The sequence below is a fragment of the Cynara cardunculus genome (genome assembly GCF_001531365.2).
Source record: "Cynara cardunculus var. scolymus isolate 2C chromosome LG 2, CcrdV1, whole genome shotgun sequence".
Classification (NCBI taxonomy): Eukaryota; Viridiplantae; Streptophyta; class Magnoliopsida; order Asterales; family Asteraceae; genus Cynara; species Cynara cardunculus.
In genome coordinates, this window is record NC_037529.1 from 3,263,720 (window position 1) to 3,282,658 (window position 18,939).

General features: G+C 36.8%; 3 protein-coding genes across 11 annotated transcripts in view; 1 reads left to right on the forward strand and 2 right to left on the reverse strand.

Annotated features, from left to right (window-relative positions):
- Positions 1–725: 725 nt before the first annotated feature.
- LOC112506474 (peptidyl-prolyl cis-trans isomerase FKBP62-like) lies at positions 726–6,009 on the forward strand. 6 transcript variants are annotated; one of them, XM_025110546.1, is made up of 13 exons: positions 841–1,033; positions 1,145–1,231; positions 2,267–2,527; positions 2,616–2,690; positions 2,770–2,850; positions 3,088–3,282; positions 3,365–3,454; positions 3,555–3,730; positions 4,478–4,600; positions 4,687–4,833; positions 4,932–5,059; positions 5,355–5,460; positions 5,569–6,009. In XM_025110546.1, the coding sequence occupies exons 1-13, from the start codon at positions 841–843 to the stop codon at positions 5,632–5,634; spliced, it is 1,728 nt and encodes a 575-aa protein (XP_024966314.1). In that variant the 3' UTR covers positions 5,635–6,009. The 6 variants fall into 6 exon arrangements, with proteins under 6 accessions (XP_024966319.1, XP_024966314.1, XP_024966315.1 ...); XM_025110547.1 differs by having other exon boundaries at positions 5,581–6,009; XM_025110548.1 differs by having other exon boundaries at positions 5,584–6,009.
- Positions 6,010–6,085: 76 nt separating this feature from the next.
- On the reverse strand, positions 6,086–12,101 carry LOC112506473 (probable xyloglucan glycosyltransferase 6). 2 transcript variants are annotated; one of them, XM_025110544.1, is made up of 6 exons: positions 11,030–12,101; positions 8,973–9,281; positions 8,272–8,342; positions 8,052–8,169; positions 7,551–7,664; positions 6,086–6,961 (listed from the first exon to the last, which is right to left on the reverse strand). In XM_025110544.1, the coding sequence occupies exons 1-6, from the start codon at positions 11,741–11,743 to the stop codon at positions 6,365–6,367; spliced, it is 1,923 nt and encodes a 640-aa protein (XP_024966312.1). In that variant the 5' UTR covers positions 11,744–12,101; the 3' UTR covers positions 6,086–6,364. The 2 variants fall into 2 exon arrangements, with proteins under 2 accessions (XP_024966312.1, XP_024966311.1); XM_025110543.1 differs by having other exon boundaries at positions 8,052–8,342.
- A 4,678-nt stretch (positions 12,102–16,779) lies between these two features.
- Positions 16,780–18,939, reverse strand: part of LOC112506475 — a 4,584-nt gene continuing 2,424 nt past the window's right edge. Inside the window, exons 4-5 of one of the 3 annotated variants that reach the window (XM_025110553.1) lie at positions 17,698–17,842; positions 16,780–17,049 (exon numbers count right to left, since the gene is read on the reverse strand). In XM_025110553.1, the coding sequence (XP_024966321.1) occupies positions 16,962–17,049; positions 17,698–17,842 (233 nt within the window). In that variant the 3' untranslated portion in view covers positions 16,780–16,961. Of the gene's footprint in view, positions 17,050–17,680; positions 17,843–18,939 lie in introns of all 3 variants that reach the window. The other 2 variants (XM_025110554.1, XM_025110552.1) reach the window with 2 other exon arrangements.

Below are 18,939 nucleotides of genomic sequence, written 5' to 3' on the forward strand. Positions count from 1 at the left end.
GTGTGTACTGGCTATATAATGCCTTTCAGCTCTTGAATAAGATTATGTGAAATTTGGTGAGTTGAATCAATTTTGTTATCACTTGTATTTTACAAACAAGACACTTATTATGTATGTGTTGCTAGGCGACAAGCTAATGGGATTGCTTACACCTCAACACAAAAATCCCATTTCTCTTCTTATCCCATGGTTTATTATGACATATGCATTTCTTACTTAGAGACCGTTTACCAAATGCTTACTTGAGTAAGTGTTTACCAAGTTATATCATCTTACCTGATGAATATGGGGTAAGGACAAAAAATCTCACCCGGTAAAAACGAGGTAAAGACTGAGACTCTTACCCGATAAGTGAGGACAATGATTCTAACCACGACTAGCTTTTACCAGGTAAATTGTTGTATAGAAAGTCGTTTTTGTTGACTAAAATTTTACCCGATAAGTAAATAATAATATTGAATTTTACCTATAAATGTTTACCGAGTAAGTGTTTAGTAAACGACTGATATGAATATTATTTGCCTGATTGGGGATCCTTGAGAAATTTTTGTTTAAAAAGAAAGAGGGGTGTTTGGATAAACAGGGCTCCACCATGGAAGTTATGATCCGCAACACAGAGGATCACGTACTCCCTCAAACGTGATTTCTCTCGAACAATCCGGCCCTTCGTCAAACTATTTCTCTGCCCAAAACCTTTCAGAACCCTCTAGAACCCTTTCACATTTAATCCCTGTATAAAAGCCTCTGAATATCAAACTTTTTTTCCCGAAACATTCAGATTTTTTTTTCTCGTTGATTTGCATTGTAAACAGCAACATCTGTTTGATCGTCGTTGGAAAAATGGAAGACGATTTCGACTTTCCGGCAGTTAAACAGATGAACAAAGAAATGATGGAAGACAATATACCGTATGATGCACCTGTGACATTGAAGGTTGGAGAAGAAAAGGAGATCGGTAATCAAGGCTTGAAGAAGAAACTTCTTAAAGAAGGTGAAGGTTGGGAAACTCCCGACAATGGCGACGAGGTCGAAGGTATAATAATTCACAACTGAATGCAGTTTCTGCTGATAGTTTTTTTGTTCTGAAACTCGTAATTGTATTGATTCTGATTCCGATTCCCATTCCGATTCGAGTTTTTGACAGTTCATTATACTGGAACTTTGCTTGACGGGACTAAGTTTGATTCGAGTCGTGATAGGGGAACTCCGTTTAAGTTCACTCTTGGTCAAGGTGAAGATTCTTCTTCCGAGTCTTAAATCATTTCATAACCTTCTTTTGTGATGCAGTTTAAATAGAATTATCCATATCGTGATCTAATGTATTATCTTCATGTTGATTTTGGTAATGCAATATACATTAACGTATAATATACATGATTGGTAAATTCGGGTGAAGCTCGGTACATACTACATAGAATAGCTGTTTAATGATTATAGATTTTTGGTTATTCTTTCTAGATGAAAGTAATCATACGCGAGTGTTCTTATGATCCTTCTGTTGGAGGAAATCGATAAATATAAAGAACCAGCAGATAGAACTTTTTATCGAGCTCCTTATTCTCAAGTTATATTTCCACCCAATTCTATAAGGGTATCACGAAGTTAACTCGAGGATAACTAATTAAGCCGGTGGTTACAGAAGAGCAATTGCCAAAATTGTACACGGATCAGAATGTTTTCGCTTTGCTTCTTAGAGTCAGAAGCTAAGTCGACACCATTTCTAAACTAAACTCTGGAGGCTTGAATTTCACTTAGAACATTCAGAAACTCATTTTTACTAAACGCTTCTTATCATAAAATACGTAGAGGTATTGAGGTGTCACCCCTACCCAGCAAGGGCGGCCCCCTCAACCTCTCCAGGACCATGCAAGGGGATCCTTCTAATTTCAGTTAGTTACACGAGAGTGCACTCTACATCTTCTTCTGTGATATAGCTCAACTACCAACTCCAAATTCACTTGTCAATCCTATTATATCAAATAAACCGGTGATTTCACTAAAGTCACCTACACCTGCTTGTCCCATCCGTGACTAGTTCATTGCGCTTTTTTTTCACTTGAATAAAAAAGGAAGAGAGGATAAAACGATATGCAATATCACCATTAGCAGTGAGTTTTCACCATGAATCCAGTATGTTTTTTGAGGGTTAACTGATTTGTAAAAGATCATGACTTATACACATCGTTGTTCCATATTGATAGTTTTGTGAGGGTTAATTGGTTTGTATGAGATCATAACTTATACGCATTTTGTTCTATATTGATAGGCCAAGTAATTAAGGGATGGGATCACGGAATCAAAACGATGAAAAAGGGTGAGAATGCTCTTTTCACCATTCCTGCTGCACTCGCATATGGCGAGTCTGGTTCTCCCCCAACTATCCCTCCAAACGCCACTCTCCAGTTTGATGTTCAACTGCTTTCCTGGGTCAGTGTCAAGGACATTTGCAAGGATGGGGGGATCTTCAAGAAAATTGTAAAGAAAGGAGATAAGTGGGAGAACCCCAAGGACCTTGATGAAGTTTTAGGTAATTCTTTTTTTGCCTTTTCTCAGTCTCCATTTCAAACTGTGTGGGTTTGGAACTCATCATGTGTGCATTGCTTGTGGTTATGCAGTGAATTATGAGGTTCGACTTGAAGATGGGACTTTGGTTGCAAAGTCAGATGGCATGGAGTTCACTGTCCGAGATGGTAATTTGCCTGGCTGATACACTGTTTTTCATTGATGTTGTTGTGTTTTTGCTTATTGTTCACATGCTCATTTTGATAGGCCACTTCTGCCCTGCACTATCCAAGGTGGTGAAAACAATGAAGAAAGCGGAAAAGGTCATCCTTACAGTTAAGCCTCAATGTAAGTGAACGTTAGAGGACTTTTTGAAGCAAAGTTGATTTAAGATTAGGAAACTTTTTGTTTATAAGGGTCTTTTTCATAGATGGAAGGAGCATGTCTTTTAGTTGGGAGGGGCAAGTTTGGAAAAAACTTGATAATCTTCATAAAGCTCCCCCTAAAAGCTTACTGGATAAGCCACTTTCATCATGCATAGCTGACAGAATAAACTACGAGGCTTAAGTTATTTCTTGGTTATAGATGGATTTGGGGAGAAGGGGAAACAAGCTTCAGGTAGTGAAGGCCAAGTTCCACCAAATGCTACACTAGAAATTACATTAGAGCTTGTATCGTGGAAGACTGTTTCAAATATCACCAATGACAAAAAGGTTGTAAAGAAAATTTTGAAGGAAGGAGAGGGATATGAACGCCCAAATGAAGGCGCCATCGTTCAGGGTATGTGAACAATCTGGTTGTGCTCTTTTTGAGCATTTTAAATGCATAGTGGTGTCTGATGATTTGTTTTTTAAATGGCCAGTGAAACTGATTGGTCGGCTGCATGACGGTACCATATTCATTAGGAAAGGTTATGATGATACCGAACCTTATGAGTTCAAGACAGATGAAGGTATTGAAAACAATCAAAACATCAAGAAGCCATGTTGTTATGGAGTTCCATGTTGGAATTAGCTTGTACTCACTACTAGCCATTTTGGGTCTTGCAACAGAGCAAGTAATCGATGGACTCGATAGAGCTGTGATGACAATGAAGAAAGGGGAAGTAGCTTTTCTGACAATTAAACCAGAGTATGCTTTCGGTTCGACAGAATCTAAGCAAGAATTAGCAGCGGTCCCTCCTAACGCCACCGTGAACTATGAAATTGAGCTCGTCTCTTTTATTAAGGTCAGTGGGAAGAGCATATGGATCCAAATACTAAGCTCTGTAGGTTACTTGGGTGGTGTTTGGTTTGCAGAATTCCTCGGTTGGAATTTGATGGAATTAGAATAGTCAATTCCATAGATAAATTCCATTCCGACGTTTGGTTTACCTATAATTTCATACATTCCACCAACCTTGGATTACATCATTTCATCATACTGGGGAAGAAATTGAATTTTATTTAACCGATTTTCTTAAGATGTAAGAAAAGTATCCATTAAACCATTTTTCTTAAATTATTTTACTTATAGTTCAAGAAAACAAATACAAATTCTAAGAAAGGGTATTTTGCATCATTTTTCATCATTTCATTTCAATTCCTCTGTATATCAAACAAACATATCCCGATTTATTTGACAGAAATTGCAATCAATTTCCTACGAATCAAACACTTGGTCAAACCTACTAGATTCCAATTCCTTCGATAGATTCTATTCATTCGAAAACATTCTGCCAACCAAACGACCAAAAGCCCCCTTAGAGACTGTTTATCAACACTTATGTAAACGCTTATTGGGTAAGAATCACCACCCTCACTTACCTTACTGGGGATCATCTCTAACCAAGTTGGCAAGCGCTTGCCATAAGATTGTTGATAAACACCATCGTCTTTTGACTGGGTAAGCGTCTCTTACCTGGTCAGAGGCAGTAGTCACCCCATAAAGACAGCAAGTGTTTAGTAAACAGGCCCTTAACGTTATTTTCTTGCAGGAGAAAGAGTCATGGGATATGAACACCCAGGAGAAGATCGAGGCAGCTGGTAAAAAGAAGGAAGAAGGGAACACCTTCTTTAAGGCTGGTAAATATCTGAAAGCTGCAAAACGCTACGAAAAGGTAAAAATTGATGTTGCGATTGTCGAAGGAAATTCTAATTCCATTTGTGTGGATGAGCTGAAGCTACTTAATTAATGGTGTCTCAGGCTGCCAAGTTGATCGAATACGATACTTCCTTTGGAGAGGAGGAAAAGAAGCAAGCAAAAGCGTTGAAGGTGTCGTGTAACCTCAACAATGCAGCCTGTAAGCTGAAGCTGAAGGATTATAAACAGGCCGAGAAGCTTTGCACCAAGGTCAGTCATCATGAATCCATGGTGTGTTGATTAGATAGATAGATGGATGTATTTGTGAAGGGATGATGATGATGATGATGGCAGAAAGTTTATTGCAGGTGTTGGAGATGGAGAGCAGGAATTTGAAGGCCCTGTACAGGAGAGCTCAAGCATACATCAATGTAGCAGATCTGGATCTAGCAGAACTTGATATCAAAAAAGCACTTGAAATAGACCCTGATAATAGGTATGGTAGGGGATTATTAGGGCATTGCGTCAGTGGCTGTTTGGCTGGTTTTTCATTGAGTCGTGTATGGATAAAACTGTCCGTGGCTGTTTTTGTGGGTTAATCTGTTTATATAGATCTGGAAGGTTTTTATTTGGGAGAGACATGTTTGGAAAGAACTTGGCTTTCTGTATAAAACTTCCCCCTAGAAGCATAGACCCTATATCATTAGCTTCATTAAACTCATTAAGCTGCTAACAAACAGACCCCATTTGCAACCTATTGATCCGGTTTGTGTTGGTAATGAATGAATCAGGGATGTGAAGGTGGAGTACAAAATGTTGAAGGAGAAGATGAAGGAATACAACAAGAAGGATGCTAAATTCTATGGACATATGTTTGCAAAGCTAATCAATTCTAAAGTAAATCTCTATTCCCTTCTCTGCTTTTCCGTTCCACATTTTTCTAATGTATCCTATCATGTTTCGACTCTGAATGAATGCGTTATCTTTTGGTGCTGAATGATGCAGCAGCAGCAGCAGCAGCAGCAGCAGCAGCAGGAGATGCAATCAATGAGCATAGACAGCAAGGCATAAAATCATCCTTTGCTTATCTCGATCTTTTTTAAGTTGGCTTCCCCACTAGCAATAGTATGTAGATGAATTGGAAGTTGGATCCTTCAAGTTACAAAATAAATAGTTTTGCCCATCGAGCTGTTTTGTTGGTTTTCTATTTAGTTCTATATGGATAAAGGATTTGGTTGGGTTTCTATTCAGTTCTAAATGGATAATTCAATCTAAATCTTTTTGTATAGATTGAGAAGATATTGTTTGGGAGAGTTTTTCATAGATTGAAAGAGTGTTTTTTAATTGGTCGGAACAAATTTGGAAAAAAGGTGGCTTTTGCATAAAACTATCCCGTAAAAGCTTATAGGATAAGTTAACTTTTTATATATTAAGTCATTACTAAACAGTTACTTATAACTCGCAGAATAAACTATGGAGTCACATTAAGCTCAGAGCTTAAATTGCTAAACAAATAGGCCCTGACTGAACATGTTCCAATTCCGTTATATACTGAAACAAATTATTACTGATAACACACATACGTTATCAAATAAAGAATATCCACCTCTCTTCTATTCCTAACAATAAAAGGCCTGCATAAATGTTACATAACACTCTAAACCTTCTCCAATGACTGAACTAGACTTACACCACACGGCTCGGAACTATATCTATATCTATATACATATAGAATAGGCCTCATCTCAAACAGACTAATCCAAAAAACTGTGTTGTTGTAATGAACTACTTCTATTTTTCATTAACTAACCTGCTCCCCAATTAAATCCAGACCCACCACTAGAAAAGTAACCCCTTGAAACAGTAGGAAATAGAAGTGAATACCTTGGGCAGATAACAAGCTTCTCAGGGAGGCTGTTAACAAAATGAAGGCAAGAGCAAGTTCCTTCCTATACAGACAGTTTTTCCGTTTCTTTCTCGAATCTGAAAGACTCGACTCCAAAGAGGATCTGTGGATAGGGGTTTCTTCTTCTGTTTCAGCACAGGCTAAAAGGTCTGATTCAGAGGATCGGCCTAGTTTCTTAGTTACTACCCATTCGTAAGAACTGCCCAACTTGAAAAGTCCGGATATCATAGCGTTGAATTTGGTAACGGACATGGTGTTCTCAAAGAGAAGGTAAGGGACGATAAATGGGAATGAACGAGGTGCAGGCAGGATATTTAAGACAGAGATGATCCCGGGTATGTAACATACTACCCAAGCCGGTAATTGAGCTTCTGGCAGGAACATGGTCAATGGAAGAATTATGCAGAAAAGAGTGAATGAGTAGAAGGGAAGAACGAGCTTTCGTAGCAGAAAGAAAAGGAAGATCAAATTAGCCTTCTTCAAGAAACTCACCTGTAATTACCCCAAAAAGAAAACGGTCGTTAGTTCATTAGCATACATCGCTGAACTGCTAAAAGTGGAAATTAAAGTAAATAGCCATTTTGACCGACGTAATTCACCTACTAGCCATCCCTTTCCCTTTTTACCATTTTATCCATACCTCTGCAAGTGCCCTTGCCGCAACTTGCGGAGAGACATTGATGAGTTCAAAAAAAATTGAACTTCACTTTTGTTCACTTGCGGAATGGGGCAATGATGATTTAAAAAAAATGAAGTGAGCTTCACTCTTGTTCACTCTTGCGGAGGGGGCATTTGCGGCAAGGACACTTCCCACACAAACGTCGGAAATTTCCAGCCTAATTTTTCCCACATGAAAACCAAATCAAGAGATGAATAATCATTTTCTCCACTTGCAGCAAAGTCCCTTGGGGCCGTTGCATGTAAGAGGTCTACTTGCGTTGGCTGATAGCGACTATTCATAACATATAACATTTTTGGTGAAAGTGGGAGAGAAATGGCAGTAGGAGTCTAGGAGATGAATTGATATGTGGAAAATGGCTGTTTTCTGTTAATTTCCCGAATTATAATAAACTTTTCAGACCTTTGAACGGATAATGTCCATAAAACACAATCGAAAGAGCTGCATTGGACCCGAATGCCACCTGTGTTGCTGCTTCTTATATGCTGCATATGATTCCGGGAGCTCACACATACACTGCAAGAACAAAATGAATTCAAGAACCATGGCATTTACTAACAGGCGCAATAACAGCCTCACAAGGCGTGATTGGTACATGAACATAACTAGACATAATTGAACTGAAATGGACTGCATATGACCGGACAAGCGAGAGTGACGTAGGTGGGCAAAAGAATTGTGGAAGGTTGTACAACTTTTATTTTGATATGGGTAGTTTAGTAATTTACCAAGTTTGTCCAATCTCCGTGATTTTTGTCCCACCTATTTTGGTGAGGACAGAAATGACATTCAGTCATGGCAGGTCCCAGTCTAATTGTGTCACAAAATGTGTAACAAGCTTTTGTTCTATCTTATACTATACTGTTCCGCATACTAAACACACACTAAGGTATATGCACTGACCTTGACGTCATTCAAATATATGAACTTCCAGCCTGCAAGATGAGCACGGACAGCAATATCCATGTCTTCAACAGTTGTTCTCTCCAACCATCCACCACAATCCTCAAGGGCTTTGATCCTCCACACACCAGCAGTTCCATTAAAACCAAAGAAATTGATGAAAACTCCATTCACTTGTTGTTCAACCTCAAAATGAAACGTCAAATTTATGTTTTGCAACCTTGTAAGCAGATTTTCGTCCTTGTTTACAAAACACCATCTTGTTTGGACCAATGCTAGCTCATCGTTTCCCTTCAACAGAAAAGAAAAAAGACGATAAAATTGTGTCTGAGTGGGATATATTGGGCTAGTCTTTTTTGAGTTGGTTTATAATCAGTATTGCACACACTTAGAAAACTAGCTAGCATTTGTAACAGGGGTGGACCTACATCAACTTAGTTTTACAAGTAGGATTTTTTTAGGTATGAAAGATACACCCACTAAACTTTGAGGGTGCTCCGAGATATTAGAAAATATAAGCAAAATCAACCAAAAAAAAAAAAGAAAAAAGTACCTTGAAATCAACCAAAAAACCGAAAAAGTTTTTCAAAACCAACAAAATAAAACCGAAGACTCCGTAGAAATCAACCAAAAAACCTAAAACCCTTGAAATCAACCAAGAAACTTAAAAAATTCCTTGAAACGGTGGAATTCTAAAAACATATTGGGCGACTTTGCAGGCGTTTGATCCACCTTAAAGGTGCAACGGCTCGGCAAAATTCTTGGGTCCACCACTGATTCTTGAACTCTTAAACCAGATGTTAACTTTTGAACAACATGATGACGAATTACGAACAAATAAATAGGTGCTTACTTCAATCATAGGGGATAGTTTTCGATCCTTGTGCGTGATTCTATATTCTAGTTAAAAGCAAACGTTACCTTAAAATGTGGGAGTGTTTTCTTCAGGAAATCCGGTGCTGGTTGAAAGTCTGCATCAAATATTGCTACAAACTCGTAATCTTTTACGTAATCGCAATTCATGGCTGACTTGAGATTTCCTGCCTTGTAGCCTGTGCGAACAAGTCGATGTCTGTATACTATATGTACACCTCTGTGTTGCCATTTGCTAACCTCCACCTTGATAAGGGCCTGAACAGTTGTGTCATCAGAATCATCAAGAATCTGTACAAGCATTCTTTCTCGAGGCCAGTCCTGGACGCATATTGCTGAAATAGATTGTTGATAGACCTGGAGGCAACAGATATGCATAGATTTAGAGTTGCTAGATACAAAAACTGTGATCGTGCTGAGCAAAAGAAAGGAAACGTACATCATGTGGAAAAAGAAATATATTGTGGACCCTCCCACAAACCCCTCCAAAGAAGAAAATCTTAAACAAAAACTGCGATCGTGCTCAATTGAGAGACCTTTTTAGCTTTAGGCTTCTACTTATTCCCGTATGTATTTTATGGTCCTTCAAAGTTTCTACGTTCAAGCTCCTAGAGACACTTCACATAAATCAGCATCAGTTATCAAAAGGAAAGGAAAACACATCAACTTCTGGCTTGCACATCCTAGTGATGAATAAAGAACATGCCCCATTCCATAGTACATCACATGTGAACATCAAGCAAGGATAATTATTAATATAGATGAGAGTGTTTCTCAGCAAAAGGATGGCAAACCCGTACTTCCTAAGATATTTTAGCAAGTGTCAGAAGCGCACTTTGATGAATGCCAAACTGACTGGCAATGTGCTATCAGTAAGTGTGTGTCTAGTTGGGTGTACTTTTATCTGTTTGTATATGTGAATAAAGACATGGTCATATTAGTTCTGGTCCTAAGAAACAGAACATAACTTCATCAGCAATTAATAACATGTTTTTTATGAAAATGATGGGTATGATCTTGTAGGCTACTTCTTCACAGGGGATGATACGTTCATGTTGATCTCTTGATCACATTCCAGAAAATCCCCTTGCATCAAAGAGGAATCTGTTATTAACATTAGAAGTCTTGCTCTTTGCACTCGGTCAATACCTTCAAGTTGATGGTACATGCCAAAGTAAGTTGCAAGGGTTGTGTTATTTCACTCAAATATGAAATTGACAGAAGTGCTTTTATAACGAAATAAAGGGATTGCCAAGTTTCCGAATACTTAGAATCCTAACTGAACAAAGTGATCTCTTTTCAGATGTCATGGGATCTCATGGTGGGTGTTTCATATGTTTGCAGTTCTACATGTTTGTTTCATATAGGAAATTGGGGACTGTTGTTTACGCTTTTAAGATCAAACACAAAAATCTTGGATAAAATATCAGGAGGAAGACAAACTCTTCATTTCCCACCCCTTCTAACTTTCATTTCTTGAACTGTTGAAAAGTGTGGAGGTGAATTCATGTTAGGTATTGAGTTATTTTATGCAAGTGTTGGTGTCTAGTGATAGTTTGTGTTGAAGTTCCCTACGAGGCCTACCAACTTCAGAAAAAAGGTCAAAATACATAAGAGAAGAAATGATAAGATCTCTCTCAAAGCTACCTTATGTGTCACCATCTCACCATCATCAAAATTTCCCTTCTAAAACAACTTTGTGAAGCCAAATCACCAGAGGCATCATTGACTATGAACAAAACTTCAATCAAGCATATCTAGTGGTGTCAAATCCGGAGTAGTTCAGATGATGTAATTTGCAGGTCAGTTCACACATTTAGTGGTAAACACAGTTGCCTTTTATTTTATGGACAAATATCCTATTGTTAAGGTGAGGAACTCAGGAACAAGTTAAGAAAAAGGCACAAAAAGTTCATAGTTTTGCACAGGGCAAACTTATTAACAAGTTGTTCCGTTTAATTTTTGAATTAATGCTATGGATCTATGCTAAATGCCACAAAAACGAGTAGAATCATGAAAAGTAGCAGTTCAGGTATTGTAATTTGGTGGTAAAAGTAGAGCTAAAAGAACTGCTTAGTAGAGATTCGAAACCTACATCGTCTTACCTCCCTCTCGTTGCACATTGGAATCTGCACCAACACCATCGGATAATCCTCCACGTTGACATCACCGGAATCCGAAGAATACTCGAATTCAGCAACCGGCTTAATCCTCTTGAACTTGATCCAAAAACATCCGAGCACTAAAAGCAACCGATCCACCGATTGTACCAAGAACAGAAGAATACAAACATTCGTCAAATTCTGCAAAGGTGGTGCCAAATAATTCGCCCTAATCTCAAGCCAATGCGCATAAACGTACTCCACTAAATCCGCCGCTCTCCTAACCGTCGGCGGACTAAAATGCCACCCTCTAGAGTAAGCAAGTAGCTCAAACACTAGCAACAACACTACAATCACCAGAAACACCTTAATAACTCGATAAAACCGCGTCTCAAATCGATACAACAACCTTTCAGACGGCGAATCAGCGCTGATCCGTCGGTTCACAGTCTTTACTAACGAAACGAAGCCCGTGGTAACATAAGCAAGCGAACTAGCTATCTGAATCAATTTTAACAGCCATACGTGCTTGATTTGTCGAGCACTTCGCGTTCGCTCTTTATCAACTCTCAGATCGTGATTGCCGACGGCACTACCAAGTTCAACCGCCAAAAAATTGGGGGTTTCAGATTTATCGTTGAATAATAGTTCACTACTGTGATTTTCTCTCTGTTTGTTCCACCATTCTTGAAATTCATAGTGTTGTTGCCGAGACATATATAGATCGATAGATACAGAATCAATGTATGTGTAATTTACAAGCTTGAAACCCACAGATCCCTGAAGATTTTTCTCAGTGCACCATTGTTGGTCCGGATTGCTAAATTTAGTTAGGACTGATTCGGCAGCAGATTTAGCGGAGGTATTGCTGTCTCATCAAGCTACAGGGAAGCCACTCGCTGCCGACCGTTCACGCTCTATTACTAGGTCTTGGGAGCGTAGAAAAGGATCCTGCGCGTGGAACTGGTCGGCGCCTTGTGCGGTGGTTCATTCTCTACCAGGCAGCTGGCTTTATTAATTGTCGGTGTAGTCAATATTAAGGATGCCGAAACCCCATCAACCCAACATAAAATAAGTGAACCTAAAACAACTCCATTTGAATTGTAGAATTTTCAAACGATTTTGGATTATTGTCGTTTGAATTCACTCAGATACCATATCTTTAATTTCTTAAATTTAATATGATTATTGAGTTTTTATTAATATGTATATTAGACAATTATATTATCACATACTCTTTTCATATACATATATTTTTTATTTATTTATATATATGTTCAGTAATTATGAATATATATATATATATGTAAATTGAGAAAATTAATTTAATTTGATATATGTAAGATTTAAAAAGTATGAATAAGTTGTACTAAATGGTTGATGATGAAACCGAAATCATGAGTAGATAAAACAACATATTCAAGGTTAGAAGAATATTTAATGTACCAAAGTATCAACCCTACCAACTTGTATGGTTTTGTTTGGGTTGGGTTGGGTTGGATTAAGATTTTGCAAACCACGAACATTGGGTTGAGTTGTTCAAATGTCTTCAACTCAATCAACTCAGCCATGAACACCCCTAATTAATATATGTCACAAAATGGTCTGTTCATGCCAAACAAAACGTCAATTATGAGATTTTGTTTCATATGGTATTATTGATTGGTTTATGTATCTCAATTTTATTTATTCGAGTGAAAAGTTGACTATCAGCAATTCAGAAACAGTCTCATATAGGATATTAATGAATCGGGTTTGACCCGGTTATTGGTATTCCCATCTTCGAAATCAATAGTTAAAATCGTCCTTGTAACTGTCTCGATCTCCATCATGGATTTTAACGCGGTCCCCATTGGATCCCTGCGATTTTCCTGATCTCTGTTGAGGAACCTGTAAAGAATAAAAACCTTTATTCTCTGTTATTTTCCTCGTCCATCATTGGTTATCTTTGAACTTGAAATCAAAATCTAGGGGAAAAATTGGCGTCCAATTTGAAAGCGAGGTTGTGAAGGTAGTATACCGTAGTAAAAAATTTGAGAATTACAAGTTCTCTGTGGCTTAAAAAAAGTAGACGAACACGATACTAATAGGATGGTTTTTTTTTAAGAGGAGATTGGCCAAAATAGTTTTTTTTTTATATATAATTGATCTCCTGACCATTTTTTCTTCATGATTTATCCAAATATCATTATGTTCGCAAGTCACGTATCTGCCACTTGTGGACCTAGCTAAAAAACAAAAAGAATTATAAGATTTGATCCCAGATCGACAATATCGACAGATGGGTCTACAATTTGAAACTCTTTTTTGTCTTTTAGATGTGTCCGCAAGTGGTGGACGTGGGACTTAGGAGGTAGTGATATTTCGGTAAATCTGGGAGGGGAATGGTAGGAAACCAATTTATGTAAATTGAATGACTATTTTGGCCAATTTTACCTTTTTTAGTTATTATATATATACATATATATATATATATATAGTGAGAGAGAGATGAGCGATTAAATGCAAATCACTCATATTTATACAAATCGTGCAAATCACTTTCATCCGTCAATTTCATTGTTTAATCTTATAAATTTTTCTCATTAAATTAAATTGTTTAATCTTATGAAATTGTTTCATATAATACTTTTTTTGATTAAGTTATGAAATTTTAATGAACTGTTTCATGTATTTCTTTAAAATTAATATAATGAAGATGATAATATCTATGATTAACACCCTCCACAGTAAAAATGATTAATCAACCTCTCATAATTACAAAAATATGAACAAAATGAAAAATTATGATTGGTTAAATGATGTTTGTACGGTTTGTATAAATAACGTGGTTTGCAAGGTAAATCTCCTCTCTCTCTCTCTACATATATATATATATATATATATATATATAGGTCGGGCCGATGATGGCCTTCCCATCCCCGAAACTGATAAAATCACTGAATTTGTCCCCGTCAAAGGTTGTTGAAACAAAATAAAAAAACCATAATAAAACATGGATGAAAACCATAATTTACTCTAGTTTCTAATCAGTTCTCGAAACAAAAATCCCTAAAACTCAATCAGAGGTTGTTTGGTTGGTTTTCAAATAAATTACGTAAGGGTAAAGTTGTTATATGATTTGTTTTGTGTATAGATTAAGAAAGTTTTTTTTTGAGATGATTTTTTCATAGATTTTATGGGTATATTTTTTAATTAGAAAGAACAAATTGGGAAGAAAAAAAAAACCTTATATTTCTATATAAAACTTCTCCCTAACAACTTATTGAATAAAAAATTTTCTATAATTTCATTAAGCTGTTAATAAACATACATTTACTGTTATAGGATTAGGTTCACGTGAGACAAGGTTGTTTTCATAAGACATGTGAGACACGATTTTTACACTTGAAACCTCACAACAAAATGTTGTGAAGGTAAAAAAAAAGCTGAATCTTCACAGTGTTTTGCTATGAAGTTTCAAGTGTAAAAATTGTGTCTCATATTACCTTCATAGTGTTTTGCTGTGAAATTTCAAGTGTAAAAACCGTGTCTCACGTGTCTTTAGAAAACAATCTTGTCTCGCATGATCTCAAATCTACTGTTATAACCATGTTGTTCTCCATATTAGTGTAACCGTTGTATCCTTAGTTCCTTACTCAACGCTATGATGGTTTTGCATTTTTTTGAAATTTTGACGCGTAAGAAAACATCAAGAGCTTTACTTAAAACAACTTTATTTTATTTCAACCAAATGGTTTTTGGCTTAACGATATTGTAGTTTTTGGCCTCCTATGAGGTCAAGGGTTCAAACCTCATCAAAAGTGAAGAATGTGCGTGACTTTATTTGTTGCATTTGCCGTATATAAATATATTGTATATTTCAAAAGACTTTATTTTATTTTCTTTTATATACAAGTTTGCATATAAAGTTGTCAAACATCCATTAATTTTGTTTATAACTCTTTATATAAATGACGGGTAATATTTGAGCAAGTACACGCATTTAAATTTACCATTATAAATTTGAATTTTACAATTATTTATTTATTTATTTTAATTTGTATGCTTTTAAGACCTGTTTGTCGACACCTTAATGAGGTTAACTAAATATATAATTTATTCGATCAGCTATATATAACTATAAGAAATGAAAATACAAATGCAAAATAATGGGAATAGTAATGATCATTGCATCGATACTGTTTGCTTAACCTAATATAATCAATGAAAATTTGTTTTAAATAATACTTCTAATACATAATATATCTTGTACAACTTGGAAAATATAAAATAAGTTCCACCCAACGTGAAAATAGAAAATATGTTACATTCAACATCGAGAGATGGATTAAACGACAATAAAAAAATGTATTTCCACCAATTTGATCAGGTATGGAAAAGAAATACATCAGTTTGAAGTAATTGAATCATTAAACGACAAATAAATGATTCAGCGAAGTCCAAAGGATTCCAATGAGAAGGAGAGTTAGGGTAAAACTGTAAAGACGTAAGAATGAATATCCACCCTTGAATGCACCTTAAGATGAGATGCACCGGACCGATTCCAGTATCAAAGCGTGATTCATTAGTGAGTTTGAGATTAAAGGTGATCAATAGTCCAGATCTCTTTTTACACTTCTCAGCTTAACTCTCTTTCTTACACGATACTTCGCGATCTGAATAATTCTAATCAACCCAAAAAGTTGAAATCTAAACTCTAGATTCTGACCACTTCAGGAAATAAATGAAACCAATCGCACATGGATTAATAATATCTAAGGAGGGTAAGATAAATTACATATACTCCAAAAAGTAGACTGTTTCCGTAAAGATACAGCACAAAATCGACTATAAAGCAACAAAACGATATTTGTTGCAATTGCATAACCTAAAAGGCCCGAGTGTTAATCCTAAGTTTAAGGCCATTTACTAAACGTTTATCGGGTAAATGTTTACCAGTATCACTTAACTTACCGATTGAACATGACAAGGACCGAGAATCTTACCCAGTAAGAGGCATAACAAGGTCCGAGAGCCTTACCCAGTAAGTGAGAAAAAAGACTCTTACCCGGTAAGTGCTTACGGGGTTTAAGATGCTTACCTACATTTTATTTTAATGGTCGAAAATTTTACATGATAATGTACGTGTGGGTAATTTCTCTTGCCAGTAAGCACTTACCCTGTAAGCGTTTGGTAAATGGCCCCTTATATTTTCTCCATTCTCGTAATGAACAGGCGGCTAGAAGTTTTCACCCAGTTTGCTCATGTTCAGGTAAGGTTTTAAGGATCCTAAAAGAATGAATAACAATTCTAAATCTGGTTTGATGTACTTGTTAAGCTATTCTAAAATCCAATCAAACTAAGGGTCAGTTTGTTAGTAGCTTAATGTGCTTAATGGAACTCAGAACTTATTCGATCAGTTATATATGATTGTTTGGTAGTGGCTTGATGATATAGAAAGTGGCTTATTCAATAAGCTTCTAGGGGGGACCTTTATGCAGAAAGCCAAGTTTTTTCAAACTTGCCCTTCCCAATTAAAAAACATGATCCTTTCATCTATATGAAAAATCCTCCCAAATAAAACACCTTCCCGATTTATACAGACAGATTAATCCATGCATACAGCTTTATCCATATAGGATAGTATGGACTTAATGAAAAACCAACCAAATAGCCCAAACCCAGTATATCCCACTCAGATGTAAGGTCTTGGGTGAGATGTAGCCAGACCAGGGGAAAAACGGTTCCTCGTTGCAATGGATGGGTTTTGTAATGAAGATGACATCCGATACCATAGTTTTTGGAGAAAAAAGTCGATGCTTAAATCAATAAAAAACAGCAAGGATGTTGTTCTACAAACGAAAACTCAGTCTGAAACTAGTATGTACAGTAAAAGCTAGTAACTCAGTGTGTGACAAAGATTATGCACCTGTGTAACCAAATGCTTAACTGCTCATTTAACCGAGGTCGTGGATCCAGAGCCGGATTTTTGTTCCACAAAACTGGAACTGGTGCGATACATCTTCCGTCGTGGGAATTTCCTGCAGTATGAAGTCAGAGGCATGTACGTCAAGACCAGACCAAGTAATTCATGTACAAAAAATCAACCATTTATACCCTTTTCTTTGATCTTGTTTTGTGTCTCCTATTTTTATTTCTTTCTACACCGAGTAGAAATCACATCTTCACTTACCTTCGAACCATACGAATGAGCCTCACAAAAGCCAAAATGAACATGATCTAAGGGGCCGTTTACCAAATGCTTACAAGGTAAGCACCTACCAGGTGTCATTTACCTACCTGCTAAGAGGCATCGCAAAGACCGAGAAGTGAGACTCTTACCCGCTTCCCAACAATCCATTTTGATTGCCTAGAATGTTGCCCATTAAGGTTAAGTGAGAGTGGTGAGTCTTAAGCGTTTGGTAAACGGCCCCTACTTTAATAATTAAAGTCTCTGTAAGATGGTTTTTTGCATTTAAATTTACACAATTTGTCTAAAATAGCACGTACTAATAAATTGTAGTGTTTTTTCCTTCTTTGTTTAATTGAATTTTCTTAAAGATTGGTTTCTTCCCAATAAAAATCAAGTACAAAGCTTGAAAATTTTAATCCCTTCTTTTTTCCACTTAAATCAACTGCGGCATTCATAAAAGTATAAGATGAAGTCGTTACATAGAAGCCCAACATACTTGGGCGGTTTGGCAATATGTTGAACACCATTTCTTTCCAAGCCATTATTCCCAAGCTGGATGGAGATCAAACCACTTGATGGCGCTCCTGATGGCTTAGGAGAATCATCAAAACTCAATGTTGAACTTTGACCTGAACCAAAACCTGCAAGCAAGGTCACGGAGACTCAGATGTATACGGAACAAATCTTTTATTTCACAATCGGGTGAGCCGTAGTAGAGTACTAATAAGTTAGTCTAAGCATAAGAACTGAAGCTATGGCATTTATCAGAGCTATGTACGAGCATAATTGTATTTTAATAATTAACATAGGAAAAGTTCTTAAGGTCCTATTCTTTCAGGCCTTCCAAAATTCTCATGTTATGGTTCTCAATTACATGATGGGAGGAGAAAAAAAGATGTGACTATAAGTTCACCCACAAAATGGAGAACAGATGGAAACGGTGTAAATGAGTGGCAGTGACCAAGTGTGCAAACTGGGAAAAAGGACAATTTATTAGTACACTTAAGGGATATGCAACATGGCCTAAACAATATCAAACAGTAGCCTCTATATGCCAAACTTTAGAGACAAAAGCATATAATCATTTGGCACATAAAAGTTGCAATACTCGACTATACGTAGCTTACTAGAAATGGTAACAGACCGACATATAAATAGTAAATACCATTAATTATAATAACAAAATGGGGAGATTCTTCTTGGCCAACTTAAATGTTAATGGGTAAAGTGGTAACTTTAGCTTCAAACCTGAAAACATAGCGCTCCAATGAATATGGGATGTCCCAGAAGGGAAATGGGGAGTTTGTGGTGGAGTTATCTATTCCATGACATTGAATAAGGCTCATGATAAATGGCCTCTACTTCGCAATGTGGCACTGGATTTCCCTCTAAGGGAAATGAACATTGGCATACCTCACACACAAAACCATAGAAAGTCTAGACACTCAAACCTTTATCTGCAAATTTTCATTATGATTAGCTTAGGTTTGCAACTAGCATTTTACTTAATCATGCTATTAAGTTAATTAGATGGTTCATGATGAAAGAAGTTCAACGCCCTAAGGGGGTGTTTGGTTCACACTTCATAGAATGGAATTTGGTGGAATTGGAATCAATCAAAGGAATTTGACTTTGAAGGAGTCGGAATGGAATTCGATGGAATTTGACCACGCGTTTGGTTGGTAGGAATTGGAATGATTTCTCTTCAAAGAATTGGAATCTCCATCTGTGTTTGGAC